At 34.0% G+C, this 26,019-nt stretch overlaps 2 protein-coding genes across 2 annotated transcripts; both read left to right on the top strand.

Annotated features, from left to right (window-relative positions):
- Positions 1-8,318: 8,318 nt before the first annotated feature.
- On the top strand, positions 8,319-10,398 carry LOC142539364 (gibberellin receptor GID1B-like). The gene is made up of 2 exons (XM_075644775.1): positions 8,319-8,638; positions 9,102-10,398. The coding sequence occupies exons 1-2, from the start codon at positions 8,600-8,602 to the stop codon at positions 10,092-10,094; spliced, it is 1,032 nt and encodes a 343-aa protein (XP_075500890.1). The 5' UTR covers positions 8,319-8,599; the 3' UTR covers positions 10,095-10,398.
- Positions 10,399-13,953: 3,555 nt separating this feature from the next.
- Positions 13,954-16,328, top strand: LOC142539363 (putative LRR receptor-like serine/threonine-protein kinase RKF3). Its single transcript, XM_075644774.1, has one exon. The coding sequence runs from the start codon at positions 14,204-14,206 to the stop codon at positions 16,094-16,096; it is 1,893 nt and encodes a 630-aa protein (XP_075500889.1). The 5' UTR covers positions 13,954-14,203; the 3' UTR covers positions 16,097-16,328.
- The last annotated feature ends 9,691 nt before the right edge of the window (positions 16,329-26,019 follow it).

The following is a 26,019-nucleotide window of genomic DNA, read 5'->3' as shown; positions in this document are numbered from 1 at the left end:
TGAGGAGATACACATAACAAAATTTTGTGCTATCGTCAACAAAAGTGATGAAGTATTTATTTCCACCACGAGTTTGCACACTTTTTAGATCACATATATCACTGTGAATTAGATCAAGTGGTTCATTATTTCTTTCAATAGTTCGAAAAGATGATCTCGTTAGTTTTGCCTCAACACAAGTTTCACATTTGTGTTGTTTATCAATATGGAATGCATGAATGCATTTCATGTTAATTAGTCTACGAATTGTATCGTAATTAACGTGTCCAAGTCTATCATGCCATAAACAAGAAGACTCAAGCAAGTAAGCAAAGATATTAACTTTATTCATCACAGGCTTAATAACCATTACATTCAGTTTGAATAAACCATTACAAACATACCCTTTCCCAACAAACATTTCACTTTTCGACAAAACCACTTTATCTGACTCGAAGACAATGCGGAAACCATGCTTGTTAAGAAGCGACCCGGACACCAAGTTCTTACGGATGTCTGGTACATACAGCACATTGTTCAAAGTCAGTTCTTTTCCAGATGTCATCTTTATGATAACTTTTCCTTGACCATTGATCTCGGAAGTGGCGGAATTTCCCATGAATAGTTTTTCCCCATTCATAGATTCCTCAAGAGTAGCTGTTGCGTGTTTTCTTGATTGCTCGCAAGCGCACGGCGTCAAGTTATAGTAAAATATATTATTTAGTACAAGTGTCGATCCTACGAGTAGTGTGTATATAAACGTATATTAATGCTTGTGATTAAAATAGTCTTGACTTTATTTAGAAAAATCAATTTAAGGATTTGATTTTATGAATGACTAAATTGAAAATGGATTTAAAAATAAATAAATATAGATATATATAACACCAAATTTTAGCAAATAACAATGAGATAAAAGATCTAGAGGTCCGATTTCACCCAACTATCCACCATGTGTAATTTTTATTAGCTTTGTTATAAAAGTCCTTTTTATTCATTAGCAAAAAATCATATTATTATCTACTCCCTCTTCCAAGTAATAAGTAGATATTTGTTATCTAAAAATGAATTGTGACATTCTCATCAACAATTTACAATTAAATAACACAATAAGCACTAGATTCTCTATAGGCTTCGATAGCATTATAGGCCTTCCGAACTCTATAAATATCATTGATGTATTTGATCTTTTTATTGTTTATAATTTCCTCTTCCGAGTGATAAATTGTAAACATATAAATCATTCAAAATATGGCCAATAAATTGAAAGCATTAAGATTAGAACAATACAAATGAACAATATTAAGAACTTAAATAACTTAATTTATAACTTCTAACACATGGTTTCTAGTTTTGTTCCATCATTCCTCTAGAATTAAAAATTAGTTCATAGTAACCAAATCAAAACAACAAAACATGGTTTTAAAATAAGACATAACAAATGAAAAACAAAGGAAAGAAGAACTTAGAACAAGAGTTTGAAGAGCTGATTCCGTTTCCGGAGTTGTACAAAAGATTTCTTCCAAACTTGATGAATTTGATCTTCAATCTAGTAGTAGCCTCATTCACTCTTTCATTGGCTCCCCAATACCCTAGATAGTAGCAAATGATGTCTCATTATAGTCCAGACAAGATAGAAGTCGTAGCACACCAAAATTCTCAAACTTCCACGCGCAGCACACAAAGTTACAGAATTTTCGGATTCTGCTTTTCAAAGACCGCGGGTGCGGTCCTCTTTCTGGTGTATGAGCGCAGGTGCGCTGCCTATTTCAGTGCGGGTGCACTAGCTTACCGCGGGTGCGGTACATGAATAAGCGCGGGTGCGCTGCAGCTACTGTATTTTTTTATCTTTTTGCACTTTCCAATTCAACACTTTTAGTATTTCACACTCTTATTCTATACTTCCAAACTATAACAACAAAAACAACAACAAATCAAATAAACTGCTCAATAATCACATAATTCTGAGTTAAAAACAAGTAATAAAAGTGAAATAAATTACACTTATCAGTAGCAAACATCTCCTTGTCGGAGCAAACATGGCGAGTGGCACCAGTGTCGATCACCTCTCGGTTTCTCTTTGGCTTCTTACATTCAGATGCCTTGTGACCCATGCTATCACATTTATAGCATTTTCCATAGAACTTCTTCTTTCGAAACACCTCCTTTGGGTCTGAGGTTCAACTTCTTGTTGGAAGGGAGAGAAGTTTCTCTTTTTCGAGCTTTGACCATGCTCGACAACATTTGCCTTAGCGGCAACAGGAGAAAACAATCGTCTTTCCGAACTCTTGTTGTCTTCCTCGATGCGAAGTCTAACAATGAGCTCTTCAACGTTCATCTTCTTTCGCTTGTATTTCAAGTAATTTTTGAAATCCTTCCAAGCTGGTGGTAGTTTCTCAACTATAGCAGCCACTTGGAAAGATTCGCTCAATGTCATCCCCTCGGCGTGAATCTCATGAAGAATCACTTGGATTTCTTGAACTTGACTGATAACCGGCTTAGAATCCACCATTTTAAAATCCAGAAAGCGGCCTAAGAGAAACTTCTTGGCCCCGGCATCCTCTGTTTTGTACTTTCTGTCAAGGGATTCCCAGAGCTCTTTGGCTGTCTTCTTTTCGCAGTACACATTGTACAGCGAGTCTGCCAATCCATTCAGCACATAATTTCAGCATAGGAAATCAGAATGATTCCAAGCCTCCAGTGCAGTGACGGATTCAACATCTCCCTCACCTTCTTTCAGGTTAGGAGCATCCTCGAATAGAAATCTAGCCAGGTTCAGTGTTATCAAGTAAAACAACATTTTCTGCTGCCACCTCTTGAAATCTACACCAGTGAACTTCTCAGGCTTTTCACCGTGGCTGGTTGGGACAGTAACCGCAGCAGCACGTGGGACAACTTGAGTAGGCACAGTAGGGACAACATGACTAGTTTCCCTTTGCACGCTGGATTCAGTAGCCATATCTGAACTGAAACCACGTAATGAGTAAATCTGTTTTAAGTTTGTTGATCAAAATATATGGAAAACAGGACAAATATGCAGTAAACCAAACAAGCGTGCTGTTCACAGTAGAGTATGACTAATGTATAAAACCAGCAAATCAGTATCTTGAAGAAAACAATAGTATAATGCTTCATTAAATCAAACCGAGGCCTGTAGCTTGTACAATTTCCTTAAAACAGATTCGCCCCCTTCGGTATGTGCTCCGAGGATTCAGCGGACGTCTGTTTCCCACGATACAACGGGCAAACCAGCAGAGTTACAGCACAAAGCACTATGCTAGCGAACAGAATCAGTACCTGAACTTTATCAGTGAACAGAGCAGAAGCAGAACAAGCAGGAGCAGTAATGTAGAAGCAGAAGCAGTACAGTAGCAGAACGAACAGTACTGTAGCAGAACAGAAGCACTGTAGCAGAAGTAGTACTGTAGCAGAACAGAAGCACTGTAGCAGAAGCACGATTGTACCAGAATAAGCAGAAGAACTGTAGCAGTAGGAGAAAGTGGATTTTTTCGGTCTCTCTTTCTAGGCTAGGCACATCCCCTATTTATACATGTCAATACCATCCCTATGAAAGGTCACAGGTTGCCTTAAATATGCCTTAAAGATGGTAGATAAAGCACCAACAGTTGGGGAGATGAAGTACCAACAGTTATGCCATGCGAAAGTTCTCAAGGGCATGTGAAAGGTCTCAACTGAAAAAATAACAAAAGATGGCATAGACTGCTAGACAAATTTTGCCTTGATCGGTCCGACATTGTACGCGCCCTTACGCTTGCACACAAGTCAAGACTTTTTCCACTGCAAATCAGGCCCATGATTTGGGTCCTCCCTGCGCCTGTGTGCGCGAGAGAGAGCCTCTTGACCAATCATAGTTACACCTCATAAAGTGTAACACAATATAACTTATTTATACCACTTCATTTTTCCAATGTGGGACAAACCCACCTTACCAAATTTTCATTCACTCACATGGAAAGCCCATAAGCCTAAAAACCCTACTTTTAGTCCAACAATAAATGAGTATTTTGGATTGGTTTTATGCTCAAAGGGATTCAATCCAAAACACGAGCTAAGAGATGTAATTGGAAAATCGATTTGCTTTCTATATATATAAAAATAAAAATAAAAAACCTACGAAGAAAAAGATAAGTAAATAGAATTTTTATTATATTATACACAAAAATACACGCGAAATCATTTTGCTAACCTCTTACTCCATCTGTTCTATCATGGTTATGAATATTGTTTGATAATTACAATTTTTTAATCTAATTTTTTGTTTTTAATAATTGTTGTTGATAGTAAAAAAAAATTAAGATTTTTATATCTATTCATACTTTTTGTATGTTGATGTGTTTTTTAATATATTAATTAATTTGATAAAATAAAAATATTTTTTCACGTATAAAACCCGTTTAAGTTTGTAAAACTTCAAACGCGACTACGATCTTTCATCGTGTTTCGTGATTTTTAGAATTTTTATCTTATGAAAGACAGAATAACGAGGTAGCTAAAATAAAAACAATGAAATAAGATTTTATGGAAAGTCTAATCATTTAATGAACAAATAACCACCAAAAATCAAATTAATCCTAGCTAAAAAACAAAATGTAAATCCATTAAATTTTTGTCCGAATTAATCCCCCCGAGAGACAACAATGGTAAAGTCAAGCCTAATTTGATATGGATTGCTGACTTTTAATTCACTGTAACAAGACATGATATCATCCAAGGGAAGATGCTCCTTGTTAATTTACAAGGAGAAAAAACACACACAGGTCTTCATACATTGTACTAACAGTGTGTGTTTTTTTTTAAAAAAAATATTTGTCGTACACTATATTCTTTATTACCTAATAAAAACAATCAAATTTAATGTCATAATCGGAGAGATCGATAATGCTTTTCATGCATGTCGTATATTCTAATAGATCTGTCTCACAAAATACGAGTCGTGAGACCGTCTCACACAAATTTTTGATATGGGTCATAATTTTTTTTTTTTTTGATTTTAATTTGGTCATAAAAATGTCTTAGCAATAATGTTTGTTTGGCTTTTCGAGTACGTGTCTGTGTGTGTAGAAAATCCGATTTTGGAACCTTATAATATAATCAAATATAATTTCCAAGAAAATTCAAGATAGATAATTGAAGTGTTCAAAACGTAAGATTCCTTTCCGACCGTAGTCTGATCACGACATGCATATCAATCCAATAAAATTATTTTATTTTGGACGAGTTTGAATATAAAAGTTGTAGTTTAACAAATTATTTAAATAAATCCGACTTTTTAAAGTGTTTTTAATCAATTGGTTTCTTCAACCAAATAAACTTTTAGTTTTTTTTTCTTTTTTTGAAAAAAGTAATTTTGTTAGTAACATTGAGGAGATTTTGTGACATACTTTCGTGAATAAATAAATTGAAATAAACTCGAATATGCTATGAAATAGAAAATTGAGAGAAAAATTTAGGGCAATAGATAGTCAAGCCAAATTATATATTTTCAATGATTTCGATTTTGAAACATATATTTTTCGAGTTGTTGGCTCAATTTGTTTACACTCCTCGCTTATATCTGACGTCTCTTGAATGTACACCTAATGTACACCTACACAAAATACTAAGCATATATCAAATATCACGCATATATAATTTAAAGTGTTTAGAATTAGAAAACTTATCACAAAAATTTTCAATCTATCTATATATATAAATATTTTTTAATCATATTTGAAAAGTTTTCGAAAAAAAAATTGCTATAAAAAAATATTTATTATTGCTAACATATTCACTATTGAATTAAATATTTGAAAACAAATAAAAAAATAAATACATGATTAAATGTGAATTTTTTTTTAAAAAAAATCATAATCGAATTGGATGTCCATGGAATATATATACTACGTTTAATTGCATATATTTGTTATATCACCTCATTTAATTTCAGTTATAATTTTGATTTTGTGTATTACTTTTATATGTTAAGATGTATATTAAATTTAAGTGTATACATTGACTTGAAAATATATATTATATTTAAGTGTCTACATTGGCTATAACATTTTTTCGATTATGCTTTTGAGTTCTGTATTATTTTTATATATTTAGTTATCACAACTCTCTATCATATTAAATGAAATAAATTTTTATATAACATCACGTCTTTCATTTTTTTTAAATATTAACATGAATTTTTGATATATTGATTGTCCTAAAGTGAGACTTGTATCCTAAAGTGTGAAGAAAACGGATGCATGTCGAAGGTTAAATATTGCTAATCAAACGAAGAAAAAAAAATTCGAATTATAAAAATGAACTTTACCGACTACCACTAAAAATTATATTAAATTAAGTTTATAGAATGATAATTATTCAAATATAGTTTACGCTTTCCACTGTCGGTAAAAAATATTTAAATCGAATAGGACGCATCGACCTCGTCTGTATTTTTTTTTTTTAAATGAAGTAAAAATTCATATAAAGTGTTAAAAAAATTTAAAGTAAATACTGAACATCTCCAGGAGATAATAAATAAAAACCTTGTATTTTATTTGAATTCTATGTACGTCGGTGAATACATATTCTTTGTTTTCTAATTAGTCATAGTAACATATAATCAACGTCGGTAATATTCAGCATCATATCATACACGATTTTATAAAGATCGGATTAAATATTTTTAAAAAAACAAATCATAGAACAAAGGTCGTATTTAGGCCTATTGAGTAGGTCTATTGTGAGACGGTCTTACATATCTTTATTCGAGAAACGAGTCAACTATGCTCATATTTAACGTAAAAATCAATACTTCTGTCCATAAAAAATAATAGTTTTTTAGATGTGACTCAAATAGAATACCCGTCTCACAAAATTGACCCGATTTCACGGGTCTTTATTTGTGAAACGAGTCAATTATGCTCATATTTATCGTAACAATCAATATTTTTGGCATAAAAAATAATACTTTTTAGATGTGACATAGATAGAATACAAGTCTCATAAAATTGACTCGTGAGACCGTCTTATATAAATTTTTTTGAGGCAGGTTATGGAGACGATTTTTGGAACTTCAAAATTTTAAACGTATAGAGGAAAATATTCTTAATTGAATTTGTTAGATTAGGAATTTGGTGGAATATAGTCCAGAAGAGAAGCCAAACGTTGTTCCCACTTGTTGACCAAACACACAAAAATCCAAAACTCTTCTACGTAAGCCCAACCTCTTCTCTCAAACTTTAGTAGAAACAAACAATTGTCCCAAGAAAATAACAATGAAATTAAATTATATCATTTTTTAGAAAAAAACAAACTTGGATACACTCAAATATAAATGTTTTTCCATAAAAAAAACTGAACATCTCAACGACAAATTTTTTAAAGAATTAAATAAAGATAAATAATGATGTTAATTTTAAAATTTGATTTTGTTTAAATTTACAAATTCGTAATTTATTTTTTTTTGCAATAATTTAACTTTGTTAAAATTAATATATTTTAATTTGAATAAAGAATAATAAATTTTAAAATAAATTCTAATACTTTATTTATCATAACAATTAGGCTGTTAAAAAAGAATAATAATTAGGACAAAAATTAGGAGAATGTGGGTCCCACGAACAACGTGCCGTCACGCGTTCTACACTACTCCACAAAACATGGAGAGAAGGGCATTTTAGTCAATGGGAAATATAACTTTTTGTTCGTGTCTGTCTATCTGGCTCTCCGACAGGGGCTCCGTTTGGCTACTCCCAGAACCCAATGTCTAAATTAACAAATGGACTGGTGGTCGTGATTTGGCAGCCTTGGAATTAACAAAATGGGTTTGGAGCTAGCCTTTTCAAAGTCAAGAATATTAATCTGAAAATTACTTCAATTAAATTAGAGAAAGGACGAGTTTAAATTTTCAGTACTTTTATCCTTCAAAGTATTTTATTTGTATTTTTTTATTGTCTCAAATTTTTATATTTAATAATATATATTTATTTTTTTACTAATATATTTCGATTAAAATCGAATTCGACTCATTATTTCTGAACTCGTGTAAGTTGAAAATGAATTTTTTTTACGTTTTTCCATAATAAATCATTTTAATTTTGACGTAGTAAATATATTTTCGTTGTAAGTTAAATATTTAGTGAAATTATTAGTAAAATGTATTCCATTTAAAATTTTATAATATTTACATATATATTATCTAATAAATTAAAAACATGGGACCCACTTAAATATATTTCGCAAAGCGGACTCCCCAAGTTGTCGTTTCTGTCGTCACCGCTTCCTTTCCGTCGTTTCCTTGGCTTCCAATTTATTTTATTACACACTCACCACATTTATATATTGGCATCTGTGTCTATATTTCACTTATTTTATGTAGAAATTGGACATATTTTTTTCAATATCTTTTGATCTATGATCCTTCCCTTCTTTGGCGAGTTGTTGATCTTTATAACTTTTATTTGTGGGTGATCTGTAGAGTGAGAAAAGTAAACTGAAGCCCTTTCTCCGTTGCTGGGAGAGAAGCTGAAGACAGGAGGAATCAAAGGGCAAAAGGAATATTTACCAGAAGTTGGAACTTCTTTGAGCGGGACACCGAGTGTTTATTGAAGAAAAGAAGTCTTTCATGGCAGGCAGTAACGAAGTGAATGCAAATGAATCGAAGGTAATTCACTATACTTGTTGCTTGAGGTGGAATTTCTTCTTGAACTGTAATACGGGCTACTTGAGTTGAGACTGCTTCATTTTCACAGATTTAATTCACTTTTTGAAGTTTTTATTCAAGAATGATGGATTTATTTCGAGGGAAATGGTTTGATTTGTTGTGAAACAGCTGAATCTTTACCTTTGATTTTCTGGGTCTGGGCTTCGAGCTATTTCCTTATACGACGAACCAACCCATGAAGCGATTTTCGGCTTCTCATTATGTTTCAGTTGGTTTCTCGTCTTTTTCTTAATCTGTTTTTTTTTAATGGATAAGATCAATATCCGTGATTTCTCTGTTTCTTCTGATTTTGGATGCTTGTGGATAATGGATCAAAATTTTCTCCGTTTAAAATATTCTCGAATTTTGTGGTAAATATATTGTTAACCTTACAGTAATTGTGCCATGACTGTTTTTTGTACAGAGGGTGGTTCCGCTCAACACTTGGATCCTCATATCCAATTTCAAGCTTGCTTACAACATGCTTCGCCGGCCGGATGGAACCTTTAATCGCGATTTAAACGAGTTTCTCGATCGAAAAGTTCCTGCGAGCGCGATCCCTGTTGATGGTGTTTACTCTTTTGATGTAATTGATCGTGCCACGAGTCTCCTTAACCGAGTTTATTTGCCTGCCGGTGAAAATGAGTCTCAGCTGGGGATCATAGAACTCGAAAAGCCATTGAATTATACAGAAATAGTTCCCGTGATCGTGTTCTTCCATGGTGGAAGCTTTGTTCATTCATCGGCCAATAGTGCTATATACGATACGTTCTGTCGACGGATTGTCAGCACTTGCAAGGCGGCTGTGGTATCGGTGGATTATCGTAGATCTCCAGAAAACAGATACCCTTGTGCCTGTGATGATGGATGGACGGCTCTTAAGTGGGTTCAATCAAGATCATGGCTTAGAAGTGGGAAAGAATCCAAAGTTCACGTCTTTTTAGCGGGCGATAGTTCGGGTGGTAATATAGCCCATTATGTTGCAGTCCGTGCATCGGAGGAAGAGGGGGTTGAAGTATTGGGTAATGTACTTTTGCATCCACTGTTTGGTGGGGAGGAGAGGACGGAATCGGAGCAAAGATTGGATGGGAAGTACTTTGTGAAGGTTCAAGACAGGGATTGGTATTGGAGAGCTTATTTACCGGAAGGTGAAGATAGGGACCATCCGGCTTGCAATGTATTTGGCCCGAGGAGCCGAAGCTTAGAGGGTCTTAAACTCCCGAAAAGCCTCGTCGTCGTGGCGGGATTAGATATTCTCCAAGATTGGCAACTGGCTTATGTGGAAGGACTCAAGAAATATGACCAAGAAGTGAAGCTCCTTTACCTCGAAAAGGCGACAATAGGGTTCTATTTCTTGCCTAACAACGAACACTTCCGTTCCCTTATGGATGAGATCAAAACTTTCATTCATTCTTAACTGTTAATATAACTTCGCTGTCACATATAACAGCAGGCTGGGTTCTTTTTCCCCAACCCCCACCTTATAGTTTATATATATTATCATGTAGGGATTACTCCTTTTGAGTAGTTGACATCATATTCAGTACTTCACTTCTTGGCATTCATGGATTTAAAGGCAGGACAACTCGGGGTTTCAGATCCGCGCTGTTCGAGTTCTCATCAGTTGTTCTCCCATTAGATTGCTGTAATAAATCTAATCCTAATACATTAATGAGATCTTGTATCTGTTACTCAATATATATCAGAATATTTTGCATTTATATTACTCATTTTTCGTTCCACGTATTTTTTAATTATGACTTGATCCCATTATCTGAAGCTCCCCAGCAAGTAGAGTTTCTGTGACTTTTCCTCACATGTTGCGGAAACAAGCGACCAATTCAAACTTTGACCATTAGCTGCAGAGTTTGTCACAAATAGGCATCTCATTGAGGAGTGTGTGTGATGACTCTGTGGGTCATATATAGAACAGATAATTTTAATTCTTTTTGTTATTTTTTTGCAATTCTTAAAATTTGAGAAACATGAATGCAGTCTCTTTACTTTTTAATCAAACAATTATTTTAAAAAAGTTCTCTTTAGTTATTGTTCTTTATTATTGAGGGGAAAAAATGAATTCCATTCTTTCAAAAAGCAAAACCTATCACTCTTGGATGCACCTAATTTGTAAAATAAAACTTTCTCAATTTATACCACTCATTGAATACCATATATCATTCCAAGTCCTAAAAAAAATAAGAATAGGTCTCTTGTGAGACGGTCTCAAGAATCTTTATCTGTGAGACGGATCAACCATACTGATATTCACAATAAAAGTAATAATTTTAGCATAAAAAATAATATTTTTTCATGGATGACCCAAATAAGAGATCCGTCTCACAAAATACGACCTGTGAGACCGTCTCACACAGGTTTTTTCCAAAAAATAAAATAAATTCCCATGTATCCCAGGAAGGATTTATTGTCCTAATTAGCAACCTTAAAGCCAACAAAACCAATATTGTTTCCTTTCATTTATTCAAACTTCATCTATTGTTGTCCACCCTCACAACTTTCTTTTATATATATATATATATATATATATATATATATATTACTTCGAGTTACTTGCATTCATCACCCCTGTCTATTAACCGGTGCCTTTTTTGGCATGATTAAATAATAAACTGGATTTTTTTATTTCTTTTTCTATGTCTTATTATGGTGTCGTCCTTGGTGGGATTAGCTGTTTTTGAGGTTGCATGTTTGAAAATTATGAATTTTGAGCGACAAAACCAATGGCTAGAACTCGTCCACGGTCGACAGCTGCCAAAGTTTGTTCTCACAATAATGGACAAAAATAGTTACCATTAATTATTCGTCACGATTTGAAAAGGGTAGTCTTGACTTTTCACAACGGACAACAATTAATAATCATTGTATTTTTTGAGTGATAGAAGTCGCAAACAAAGATCGAGAATCAAACTCAAATTGCCATACCATGTTGGCAGTACATGGTGTGAAATTTCATCAGAGAAGATAGCTGAGTTCATAACCTTCAGGTTTTAATCAAAATTCATGGGTTCTATTCATAATTTTGATTGCACATAGGTGTAATCGAGAGCAAGTGGCATAAAAAACCTGTAAAATTACAAGGATTTAATTAATTTCGATATCTCGACGTCACTGACCATCATCGCCGAGAAAGATGAAGAAGAAGAAACGAAGGAGCACGATTAAAGAAGCATGGCTCCTTGTTATCTCATGTCTAGGAGTTGTGTGAAGAAGAGAAAGGGAAGGCAAAATATTAGCTGAAACACGATGCAGCAGATAAAATGCAAGATTGAAGTTGGAATGAGAATCGAAGAAGAGCATGACTTGATGCTTGGGATTCTGCGATGACCGTTGACCAAATATTTTATATTGGATAAATTAAGAAGTGATGCATGGCCAAACTCTAGCCCAAACCTTTTCAGGCCCAAACATAAATAAAAAAAAAGCTTTTAGTATTTACCTTTTCACTTTCGTATTTGGGCTAAGTTTGTATATATTTAAGATTTTTTCTAATTTTGTTTACATGTATGGATAAATTTATGAAAAATATAAATTAGATTGAAAACTATATAATTGATTAATAAAAAAATTCATTTTATAAATATAAATTAGTTCTCTACAAATACCGAGCTCTTAGACTTTATTTAAGCTTTCTTTTTCATGATTCAACTTTCATGTGCATTCATTTGATTAGAAATCGATGAATCAGGAGTTGTAATCAAGATAAGAGACCAGCTCGAACCTGACCAAGCTGGTCAAACCAGCGGACCAAGTTGATCCTCTAACATAGTCAAATCAACCAGGTAAATAGAAAAATTAGTTTGATCTTAGTCAATGAACAACAACTCGAATATGATGGTTTAAATGTCATAAATCATACAAACATTTCCAAACTATTATATTCTTATTTCTAACATTCATATCATTATTGGAGGTCATAAATATAATTCATTGAATATCATATCAAGTGAGAAAATCATATTTAAGAGTTTGGAACATTGGGTAAATTAAAGCAAAAAATACAAAGAAAGCTAACCGACGATAAGAGTTATTCTCAAAAAAAGAAGTTTAAATAGATAGATCAACTTAGTTATAGCTTTTTCCATATATGTGATAATACATTTGAGAAATATACATTACAAAATATTAAATCCTCACACATACAATCATCTACATATATATATATATATATGAGAGTTCAGTTTCAAATAACAAACGAGTGAATCTAGGACAAATCCTTTGTTTACTATTATATAGTTAGATATGAACATAAACTAAATAATAAAAAAATTATAATCCAAATTATGAAAACAACATAAATAGTTTATTCTTCAAGCTACCCAAAAACAAAAAAATAGTTATGCATTCAACTAATTCAAATTTTCAGGTATTTTTTTTGTTTTTTAAAAAATTCAATGATTAACATTTAATATATTGTATCTTTACTAACAATGACCTTAAAATGACAGATTTTAGCAACATCGTATATAATTATTAATAAGGCTGCCATTCATAAAATTTTAAAATATATAAACTAAGAGAATAAAAGATTTTGTTTTTGTTTTTTAAAAAAATCATTATATTTTTGAATTTTCTTCGTGTAAAATTTCAACCACACGATTATTGTGGTTGACTCTGTAACCAACATAAAAGATGATGTAGCTTGGGCGGAAATTTATTCTTTCATAATAAAAAGTCGATTTATCCTAAAATAAAAAATATATGAGTATGTCTCTGTGAGATAGTCTCACAAATCTTTATATGTGAGACGGATCAATCCTACCGATATTCACAATAAAAAGTAATATTTTTAGCATAAAAATTAATATTTTTTTATGGATCACCCAAATAAGAGATCTGTCTCACAAAATACGACATGTGAAACCGTCTCATACAAGTTTTTGTCAACGTATATACTCAAAACTTGTCTCGAACATTTGAATATACGGTCAAAATCAATAAATGTATGCGAATTTACTTTATGTTTTATTATAAAGTAACTAACATTTGCTATGTTGGTTTTTTATTAATTCGAAAAATTTCTTTTAATCACCAACTCTATCATTTTAAAATCTCTTATTTTACCGTTTCACTTTTAAAATCTGATTCTTTCAAAAATTAATTCTCTATTTTAAAAAAAACTATAGTGTATGTCACCGTACAATATATATATATATATATATATAATAAATAAATAAATAAAAACAAGAATGTGTTGCGTGTTTGATTATTTCATAATATAATATAAAATCTGAAATTGGTAATCATATTTTCAAATTATTTTCTACTGCTTTCTGAGAACCTACCTGGTTTCGTCCCCTCTCCAACAACTAAACTCAACTCGGATCTCCATTTTGGCTGGCTGCTCTGAATGAGCTCCATTCCAATTTTCCTTGCACATCAACATCACTCCCTCTACAATTCCACCTCATTCAACCCACTAATGCCATCTTCGCCGGCCCTCTCTCGAACTGGTCAAAGTGTGATCTTTCTCTCACCCAATTGATATCCGAAACCCAGTTTGGAGCTCACATGGGTCGTTTGATTTGTTGTGTTGTGTTTATGGTGTTGATTTTACAAGTATTCATTACTCTCGGCAGTGCTTCGACTGTATGTCCCATGGATTTCGGCACTCTGAAGCGGCTGGCGCGGGGCGAGAAGCTTCTGAGCGTTGATCCCAGTTCCGAGTGCCAGTATATCCGGCAAGGGCTCCGACTCGTCCAATCAGAGTATCTCCGTCGCAGCAACTCGTTCCTCCCTCCCCTCGATTCGGCCGAGTCGTGCTGGGACTCGTACGATTCGCTGGTCGACGACTATATGCCTAATTACAACATTCGCGAGCGCTGCGGCTTTCAAACGGCATGGATCGCTCGCGGATGCATGAACATCACCACCCGCGACAGATTTGAGAATGTCGTCCCGCAAGCCGCGCTGATGGACGTAGTCAGGTCGTGTAGTCAATCGCTGCTCAACAACTCCCCTTGCGCTACGTGCACCACCGCGCTTTCTAGTCTTCAGGCATCTTATCTCTCAGGGCCTACGGATGGGAATGTCTCCGATTGCACGGCATATCCGTTTATCTACGCCGCAGCTTTTGCTAATCAGTTCGGGCCTACTGACCAAGGTACGGCAAAGTGTTTGTTTAATCTCGACTTTACATCTTCTAATTCGAGTGGTAGGACGAGAGTGATCGTGATTGCTGTTGTGACGGCGTTTTGTGGACTCGTATTGATTCTTGGTTTTTCTGGGTTTTGGTTTTTGAGGAGGAAAAAGGAAAGAGGTTCGAGGCAAAAGTGGAAGAATATGAGAAATTCTGGTGATGTGCGTTTTGGATTGGATTCCATCAGTGCGAGCACTAATTTGATTAGGTTTACATTTGATGAAATTAAGGCCGCAACAAACAATTTCTCCAGGGCGAATATAATTGGGAAAGGAGGTTATGGAAATGTTTACAAAGGTGTGTTACCAGATGGCACTGAAGTGGCATTGAAGAGGTTCAAGAATTGCTCCGCTGCTGGAGATTCAATTTTTACGCACGAGGTAGAAGTCATCGCTAGTGTCAGGCATGTAAACTTGGTGGCTTTGAGAGGGTACTGTACTGCCACGACTCCAATGGAAGGGCACCAAAGAATAATTGTGTGTGATTTGATGAAAAACGGCAGCGTTCATGATCATTTGTTTTCATTATTGGGTACGAAGTTGAGTTGGCCTATACGCCAGAAGATTGCGCTTGGTACAGCTAGGGGCTTGGCCTACTTGCATTGTGGAGCACAACCTGCTATTATTCACAGGGACATCAAAGCTAGTAACATACTCTTGGATGAGAAGTTCGAGCCCAAGGTTGCGGATTTTGGATTGGCAAAGTTTACTCCAGAGGGAATGACTCACCTGAGTACTAGAGTCGCAGGTACAATGGGATACGTTGCACCTGAGTATGCATTATATGGACAGTTGACAGAGCGGAGCGACGTTTATAGCTTCGGGGTCGTACTCCTTGAATTGATAAGCGGGAAAAAAGCACTCATGGCGATTAATGATGGACAACCTACTCTTTTGTCTGATTGGGCTTGGTCCTTGATTAGAAAAGGAAGAGCAATGTCTATTGCCGAAGAGAATATGCCTGATTTGGGTCCTCCAGACATTGTGGAGACCTATGTTTTGGTGGCTGTTCTTTGTTCACATCCACAGTTGTATGCCAGGCCGACAATGAACCAGGTCGTTAAGATGCTGGACATGGATGTTCCGATACCTTCCATACCCGAAAGACCAATATCTTTGATTGCAAATATTGATGACATCGAGAGGTCGGTGAGCAGTAGTGGATCCGGGCAATTGTCCACCCCTGCTGGTTATCAGACTTACACACTTGAGGAAGAGCATCATGTGAAAGAGAGGGAGAAGAATGAGCACTCTGTTGATAGGTGATGAGGGAGATTGGCTATTTAGCCTTCTGTAAATAAGTTATCAGGAAATTCCCACCAGAGTTTGCATCTGTGTAGCCATTGCTCATTGACACGGACTTCCGTTGTGCTTTTGTAAAAAATTATAGGCAAGTTTTTGTATTCTTTATTATGTGTTTGTTCGACGGGTATTATACAACAAATGATCCAAATCAGGATAAAATTTTGTGTGAGACGGTCTCACGGGTCGTATTTTATGAGAAAATCTCACGAGTTGGTTTTTTGTGAGACGGTTTCATGAATCTTTATGTGTGAGACAGGTCAACTTAGCCGATATTCACAATAAAAAAGTAATACTCTTAGCATAAAAAAATAATACTTTTTCATGGATGACTCAAATAAGAGATCTGTCTTACAAAATACGAACCGTGGGATTAACTCACACAAATTAATATTTTTTTCCACGAAATATATAAAAATATAGGGATGTGTAAGATTTTATTAAAGCTCTGAAATAAAATAAAAAATATATAACGTTAAAATTTAAGATCAAAAGTAAGCTTTTATTATTGTTATTATTATTATTATTATTATTACAAAAATTATAAAATATCCGCGAGTGTTTAATGTTCATAATTGTCCAAGTTTTTGGGTTTGTTTCAACCTATCCGTGCAGGCACTGCCTGCACGGGCAATGAACGGCCCGGATCACTCCACATGAGTGATCCGGGCCCACCTCCCTTTAAAAAAAAAAAAAAAAATTGGCTCGAAAAAATCCGAGCCGTTGGATCGATCCCTGCAGGCAGTGTCCGCAGGGGTAGGGTCGACCGAACCAAGTTTTTGTATGGGTATATAAAAAATCGATCAAATTTTTTCCACGAAATATATAAAAATATAGGAATGCGTAAAATTTTATTAAAGCATGGAATAAAATACAAAATATATAACATATTTAAGATCAAAAGCAAGCTTTTATTATTATTATATGTAAAATTTTCTTAAAGCCTGTAATAATAAAATACAAAATATATACCAGCAAAATTTAAGATCAAAAGTAAGCCTTTTTTTATTTTTTTAACAAAAAATATAAAATATCCTCAAGTTTTAGAAATTCAAGAAAAGTGTGGTATTTTGGTCCCATATATTTATTTTTTTAGGATTTTGGTCATATTTGCTATCAAATATTTGTCTTAATCTATTATTATTATTATTATTATTATTTCATCTCACATTTTTATTCATTTTTCTGACGTGATGTTGATGCGTAACAGGCATGAAGTGGACGATTGTTGTGTCGGAAAAATATTTAGTCAAATAGGGTCGAAAAATTGCATTAAATGAGCAAACAACATTTAATGTTGAAGTTGGAAAATTTGACGGAATTTTCAGACGATGTGTTTTATAAGCTTTTTAACACGGACAAGAGGCTCTATAAATAGAGCTCCCCCTCGTTCTGAAATCATTCATTCTTAGAGTTTTCTCTCATCTTATTTAATTTGAGTGCTTGATTTTATAATATTTGTGAGGTGTTTTCTTCTTCTGTATTAAAAGAGTATGTGTTCTCTTTGTAAACACAGTGAGTGGTTGTACACCATAGAATATTATAGTGAAATTCTTTTCATCTTGCCCGTGGTTTTACCCTAATAATTTTTAGGGGTTTTCCACGTTCAGTGTCCAATTTATTCTTTATTTTCATATTTATTATCTTAACTTTTCGCACGTGGGACCAATTAGTAGTATCAGAGTCTTAGTTTAAAATTTCTTAAAATTCTGAGTATACTATGTGATTGCAGACTGATTTTCCACATTAAATTTTTTTTGAGATTTTTTTATTAAGGCAAGATTATTTTGTCCAGTTTATTAAATTGTTGTAGACATAATGGCGTGGAGGTACAATATAACAAAGTTCAATGGAAGCAATTTTATGCTGTTGAAAATAAAGATACAAAAAGTTTTAAGAAAGGAGAATTGCTTGGCGGATATTTGTAATGCCCGAGAATTTTGTTATTGTAATATGAAATGATTTATTGATAATTGATGTGATTATAGACGGAAAGGATCAGACCGAGAAAGACAAAAGAAGACTTGAATTATGTGCGAGGACTGAATCCCTCGCGCATATGCGCGAGGTAGGCAGAGAACCTCGCGCATATGCGCGAACATGGCAGAGAACCTCTTGATATGCGCGAAGAGAGGGCGCGCATATGCGCGAGCAGAGGAAAGCTTGAATGCCGAGACAGAGTGTCTCGCGCATATGCGCCGAGGGAGGTCGCGCATATGCGCGAGACGTGCAGTGCAAAGAGAGAGCCACCTAGCCTTAGACATACAGGATATATATATATATATATATATATATATATATATATATATATAAAATTTCATTTCCTTCATTCAAACTTCCAGAGCAAGGAAACCGAGAATTCATGAGATTCTCAAGTTCGTGATACTAGAATTTGATTTGTGCAAAATCCGTCCGTCCGATTTTCAATCCGAGTTCAGTACCGTGTTCCTATCGACAAAGACTTCAATTAGACGTAAGTTTTATTATGTTTTGATATGATTTGAAAATCTGATATGAGAGGAATCATGATATGGCTGTTATTATCTGTTCCTGATATTATTGTAATCGTATAATTGAAATCAAATCGAAGAACGGATACCGTATGAAATTGTTATGCTTTTTCAGATTGAATTTGATTGAGATTATACAGATTTGATATCAGATTGAGTTTGTTATCGATTATGAGTTGTTGAGATTGATATCTGTTGATATCTGTATTGTCGGGTATATTGAGATTGTGCAGTTATACCGTTGAAACAGAATTAGATTGAGTTCTGATTATATCCAGTATTGATTTGAGTTGTATATTGATATTGTACTCCTCAATATTGTCATTTCCAGATTGAGTATTGACAGATTTGAATTCAAGACTTCAACTTCGTCAGATCTACGAAAAGAAAGGTATAAATCAATGTTGAACCGGGAAGATACAACTCGAGTTAGATCTGACTTGAGTTTTCCAAAACCACATACTTTATGTTATTGCATTGATGTTTGCAATTCATGAGATTGATATGCTTAGTCTATTGATTTATAGCAGAGCATGTATTGAGTCATGGGCGGATGTGCCTAGTCATTGGCTGAGGTGCCAAGTCTTTGGCGGATGTGCCAAGACACTGGATGTTTGGTTATATTGATGTTGCTTAGGAGTAGATCGACTTCTATTGCTGAGATTCGATATAGTATGCCAATGTCCAGGAACCGGGATCCCTAGATTAGAGAAGAGTCGAGTCTGAGATGACGAGTCAAGATGTTATTTACAGCTTTATATCGATTCATGTCTTTCAGATTATGATACATGTTATTGACATCTGTTTCATGCTTTTATATCTGTTTATATGATTGCATGTATACGTTGTTTATACTGGGAATATATTTCTCACCGAAATTATCCGGCTGTTGTTGTGTTTGTATGTGTGCATGACAACAGGTGGGACATGATCAGGGTCAAGAAGAGGATGAGAGATCAAGATTAGCGTGGAGATCCCGGACTTAGAAGTAGATTTGGGTTACAACACTTGATGTTTAGTTGTTGAACCTTAGTTTGAGATAAATGTACTTTGTACAAGACTTGTACTTTACTGTTGATATGTATATCAGATTGATTATCATATGTTCCGCACTTATGTATTTTAAAGAAAAAAAATTTAGACCCGGATTAATTAATTGATCCTAATGATGATTAAGAAGACGAATTAGGTTCGGGTCCCCACAATATTGGAGATAGACCGGTGGAAATTACGGAGATGGAAAGTGGAATGAGATGAATGATAATTGTAAGGTCTAGAAAATTCAAACTACGAAACCTGACTACATGCAATCTAAGGTTTTTACTAAGGGGAGTGTATTCAATGTAGGAGATTTATTGATTTTTAACCTGATTGGATTTATTGGAGATTTATTGGCATTGGGTGCTGTGTTTGACCTACATCTAGAACATGTATATGTGAAAACGGTGTTTCTTCATGGAGATCTTGAAGAAGAAATCTATATACTCCAGCCAGAAGGTTTTGCGGAAAAAGTTAAAGAGAACTGAGTTTGCATGTTGAACAAATCTCTGTACGGTTTCAAACAGGCGCTGAGGTGTTGGTACAAGAGATTTGATTCCTATGTTATGATCCTTGGTTACAACAGACTGAATGCAGACCCTTGTACGTATTTCAAGAGGTCTGGTAATGATTATATCATTTTGCTGTTGTATGTGGACGACATGTTGGTAGCAAACCCCAACAAAGATCAGGTCCAAGGATTAAATGCATAGTTGGCTAGGAAATTTGATATGAAATACTTGGGGACTAGTACATAAAATTCTAGGGATGCAAGTTCACCAAGACAGAAGTAAAAAAAAGATTTGGATTTCCCAGATAAATATTTGAAGACAGTCTTGCAACGCTTCAACATGCAAGATAGCAAGTCAATATCGACTCCTCTTCCTGTTAATTTCAAGTTATCCTCCGAGATATGTCCTACCAGTGAAGCAGAGAGGATGAAGATGTCTCGAGTACCATATGCATCAGCAGTGGGAAGTTTGATGTTCGCCATGATCTGTACAAGTCCAGACATTGCTCATGTAGTGGGAGCAGTTAGTTGGTATAGGACGAATCCTGGACGAAAGCATTGCAATATTGTTAAGAAGATACTTAGATATATTAAGGGTACATTAAATGCTCCATTATGTTATGGAGGATCATATTTTACACTCAGGGGCTATGTGAATTCAGATTATGCAGGTGATCCTGATAAGAGAAAATCTACTATTGGGTATGTGTTTACACTTACAGGGGGAGCTGTAAGCTGGGTTTCAAAACTGCAAATAGTTGTGACATTATCTGCAACGGAGGCAGATTACATGGCAGCTACTCAAGCTTGCAAGGAAGCAATATGTATTAAAAGGTTATTGGAGAAAATCAGTCACAAATAAGAAAATGTTCCTTTGTGTTGTGACAGTTAAAGTGCCTTGCACCGCAAAGCCTTTCATTCCAGGACGAAACACATTGTAGTCCAAATTTTACTTTGTACGAGAAATAGTATAAAAATGAAGTGTTGATATGCAGAAGATCCATACAAAAGATAACATAGCCGATGTTCTGACCAAGCCAGTGAACATTGACAAGTTTGAGTGGTGTAGATTCTCAAGTGGCCTAACAGAAACGTAAGCAGCAGGAATGACAATATTGAAAAGATGTGTGAAGATGTGTTTCATTCTCAATCAAATCTCTAAGTAGGAGAAATGTCGACAAATTGCATTAAATGAGCAGACACCATTTAATGTTGAATTTGGCAAATTTGATAAAATTTCAGACGACGCTTTTTATACGCGTCTTTACACGGACAAGGGGCTCTATAAATAGAGCTCCCCCTCATTCTGAAATCATCATTTCTTCGAGTTTTCTCTCATCTTATAGCATTTTAGTGTTTAGTTCTATAATATTTGTGATGTGTTTTGTTCTTCTATATTAACAGAGCGTGTGTTCTCATTGGAAACACAATCAGTGGTTGTACACCTTTAAATATTACAGTATAATTTTTTCATCTTGCCCATGGTTTTTACCCAATAATTTTTAAGAGTTTTTCACGTAAATCTCGATATCCAATTTATTCTTTATTTTCATATTTATTATCTCAAGTTTTCCACATGATACCAACATGTTGAAGTGTGCTGCTGCATAAACACTCCCATGGAAAAAAAAAGTCAAAACATGCAAAAAAAAAATTATATATATATAATATTAACACTGAATTTGATAATATAGAATATCACGGTGGCAAATAATCCAAAATAAAAAATAAAGATTGCAATTCTTCCCCAGTTTCTTTTAAAAAAAAAATAAAGTTTCCCATTTTAATTTAATGAGAACTGCTACGCTACACACCATGAGTGTATACCATGATGGGCGCCGCCCCAACCCCACATCATTTTTCATTTTTTTTTATTTTTTAAAAATTAAAATTACAGCTAACATTAAATTTAAAAACTCTACAAAATTGCAAAATTACAAAATTGAAATTAGTTCAATGTTAACCAAAATTTTTTAATATTAAAGTTGTTATCACAATCGTAAAATGAGATGAGGACATCTTGAAAATGAACACAAATTCAACACACTATTCTAGAAAATGAACACAAATATGAATAGGTGAACTAACAACAAGAAAGATTTGGGGAAGAGTAATTGAAAATAACGTATCCATCTTTTACGCACAAATAAAATGTCGTAAGCTTTGTTTTTGTGTAATTAAAACACAAATTTATAAGCTATGTTCTTCTGTAATTGCAACACAAATCTTGAACCTCATTCTTCTATAAATATGGAATTGCAGATACCGTAAATGTAAGGTTAGAAGCCCTAATCTAAAAAAACCATTGTAAAATCCACGAGATACGAAGCATACCATGGTAAAAGTTTCACCGGAGCTTGAACGGGAGGCAGCGGAGATTGAGAGACTGGGTTGAAGGTGAGTTTCGGAAGAGAAAGAGTATCTTGTTTGCCGACTATTTCTGAATCTTAAGCTTTGTATATATCTTCTTTGCCGTGAGTTTGAAATCTGATGATTTTAGTAATTGTAATTTTTAAAAAACAAAAAAAAAATTATGGTGTGGGCTGGCGGCGGCACCCACAAAGCTCATGTCTAATTTGGCAATTTTGTAGAGTTTTTAAATTTAATTCTAGCAGTAATTTTAATTTTTAAAAAACAAAAAAAAATGAAAAATGATGTGGGGTTGGGGCGGCGCCCATCATGGTACACACTCATGGTGTGTAGCGTAGTAGTTCTCTTAATTTAATATACTTAAAGATATACTTAAACTGTAACCTGAACGAGGAATAAACGCTCGTCTTTAATATTGTAAATCTACAATATTAAAAATGATAAACGTGCTAAAAAAGATTAGGAATATATCATCAAAAGCCATTATGAATAGCTTAATTTAAACATTACTTCATTTTACGTTTACACTAAAAAACTTGCATCTCCTCCATAATCATACTCAATCGACACTTATAAAACTATTGTTGATGACTCCTTATTACAAAATAACTCGAAAAAACATGTGTAAGATAATTCTAAATTAGAGAATAGACCGTATATCGGACACTTTTAAAACTATACTTGGTGAATCTATGTCACAAGATAACTCAAAAATATTTAATCTACTATATATTTGACATACTTAAAAAAATTTGACATAACTCAAAATTTGAATTTTCAGCAAAATATTTGGGACATATTAAAACATTCTTCGAATTTCAAGAAAGTTTTGGACATCGAAAGTTGAATCAATTAAGTTTAATTAAAATAGAAAATCCAATTAAACTTCAAAGAAAACTCAGAAGAATGAATATATATAGAAAACCAGTCCCAAAATTTTATTATAAAGGATACAATATTTCCATAGTAGGTCAGATCCAATTAACCGAAAACCGCAAACAAGAAATTAACCGAATTAAAATTCAGAAGCACTAAAATTGTCAAGGGATCGGATTCCCACATGGCCACCTTCTTCTCCGGTCGAACGGATCACCAAAACCTCGGGTCCACGGTTCGGAACCGCCGTGATCCCCAGCCTGCCGTTGTCCCTCATCTTCACCAGGCTGAATCTTGGCCGTCCGTTCTCGCACAAGCTCGTCAGAAACGGCGGAAAAACCCAGCACTGCTTCGTTTCCTCTCTTGATCTCCGCACTGGCGATGGTACGATCGGCAACTGAATCGGATCGGTTAACGAACAATGGATATCATTCTCAGTCAAGCTCTCGAACCCGATACATTCGGTGCATGTCGAGAACCGATTGTAGTTGCTGCCGCCAGTCATGACAACCGACTGATGATATTTGCGCGGAGGTTTCGAAAGAAGTGGTAAACTAGTATGACCATACAGGCATGCTAAAAATTAATGTCCATGAATTCTTGAACCAACACCTGTAAACCCTAAGTCCTCCTTAATTGTTTTTGCTACGCTTTCTTGGCATGAATGCATCAAATATAGTTACGGATCGAGTGAAGGAGTGGTTGAGTAAAAGACAAAGATATTCATCAGCATTGGCTAGAGGAAGAACAAAACAAAGATACCCTTCAATATTAATCTCTCATTTTCTGCATCAATCTAAATCACCGTAATAAAACCAGCATTATTATTATTATTATATATATATATCTTGAAAAAGTCGAAATCTTAATTGATTTATTGAAATAGAACAGGGCTAGATGAACACAAAGAATAATTGAGCTGTTGAGTTGAAAACAAGAAGAAAATAAAGAGATCAGCTGAGAAAAAAGTGATGCATGAAAACTCAATTTAATTAAAATGAAATTTCATGTGTGTCATCTCCTCACCATCATTTATTATCTCGCCACCGGAGCGGGCCCACAATTTGGGAAGAGAATCTCCACCAGACTATATCCGACTTCAACATGTTGAGAATTATTTGAATAGGTATCTTGTGGCGCTCTCATGATTCTTTATTTGTGAGACGGATCAACTTTACCGATATTTATAATAAAAAGTAATACTCTTAGCATAAAAATTAATACTTTTTCATGGATGACTCAAATAAAAGATGCGTCACACAAAATACGATCCATGAGAACGTCTCACATAAGTTTTTGCCAACAATTTTTCAAAATTATAAAATAAATTTTTAAATAATATTACTTTTAAAAATTAATTTTTTTAAAAAAAAATTAAAAGAAAAAAATACAACATTAAGTAACCAATTAATACAAATAGTTTATGTAAAAAACATATGAGAGTTAAATTATTAATGATTAGTAAATTAAATCTTTGTAACGTATAGTTTTAGAACGGTTAAGAGCTAACGACTAATTTGACGACCGCAAATATTTTGATAAGATGCATTTTCTCCTATATTTGGAGAATTCAAAAGATTGTAAAAGAACAACTGAAATTTTCATTAATCGAGAAAAATATGAATATATAATGAAATGAATAAGAAGAAGTAAAGTTGGAAGTATGGATGTAAATGAACCAAACTATTTGCGAGCTATTCGAATCTCGGTTCGATAAAAAGCTCGTTTGAGTTCGTTTGTTAATTATATCAAGCCAAACTCAAGCTCGATTTCGAGCTCAAAAATTTTATCAAACCAAGCTCGAGCCTAAAGATATTCGGCTCATGAGCTCGCAAACATGTTTGATAATAGGCTCGCGAGCTCGAGCTCGGCTTGTTTAAGTGGCTCATAAACTCGAGCTCGACTTGTTTAGGTGGCTCGTAAGCTCGAACTTGGCTCATTTGTTGAGTTGACAAATAAAAATATTAGTACTAATGTAAATGGAAGGAATTGAACACAAAACATAGTTGAAAAAAATATGAATTTACACCACATAGTCACAATTACATTTTTTATCTTACTTGCATATCATTTATACTAAAATGTTCTTTAAAACATAATAAATTAACAGAAATATACTAACTTATTCTTTTTTCCCCAAAAAATTTACATCACCAAGTAATATACACGTTGAGTAACTTTACAAATTCTAAAATATTATATTAAATTGAATATAATGAATTTATATTGATTAAAAAATAAAATTTATTTGGAACACAACGAATGTAGTATTAAAAGAGTGAAATTATTGCATTGTTGTTTAGATGGTGATAGTACGACAAATATTTGTTATCTGGATACTAGATGTAATATTTTGAGATGTTCAATAATATAATGAGTTTATGTTTTTTTAGTTGTTCTTTTTGTCGTTTTGATTATTTATGAATGAATTTATATTTTTATGTCTGATTTAAAATTAGTTCATAGATAAATTTAATTTTAACAAGCTCGAATCAAGTTCAAACTCGAGTCGAGCTCAAGAAAGGCTTGTTAAACATGATAAACGAGCTATTAATAAATCAAGCTCGAGCCCGGCTTGGTTA

Source organism: Primulina tabacum, chromosome 3, assembly GCF_025594145.1.
Source record: "Primulina tabacum isolate GXHZ01 chromosome 3, ASM2559414v2, whole genome shotgun sequence".
Lineage (NCBI taxonomy): Eukaryota > Viridiplantae > Streptophyta > Magnoliopsida > Lamiales > Gesneriaceae > Primulina > Primulina tabacum.
The sequence above is the reverse complement of the archived record's forward strand: the minus strand, read 5'-3'. Positions and strand labels throughout refer to the sequence as shown.

Coding starts and splice junctions, on each gene's coding strand:
- LOC142539364 (XM_075644775.1), top strand. CDS start 8,600: ATGGCAGGCAGTAACGAAGTGAATGCAAATGAATCGAAG. Junction 8,639..9,101: donor TGAATGCAAATGAATCGAAG/GTAATTCACTAT, acceptor TTTTTTGTACAG/AGGGTGGTTCCGCTCAACAC.
- LOC142539363 (XM_075644774.1), top strand. CDS start 14,204: ATGGGTCGTTTGATTTGTTGTGTTGTGTTTATGGTGTTGATTTTACAA.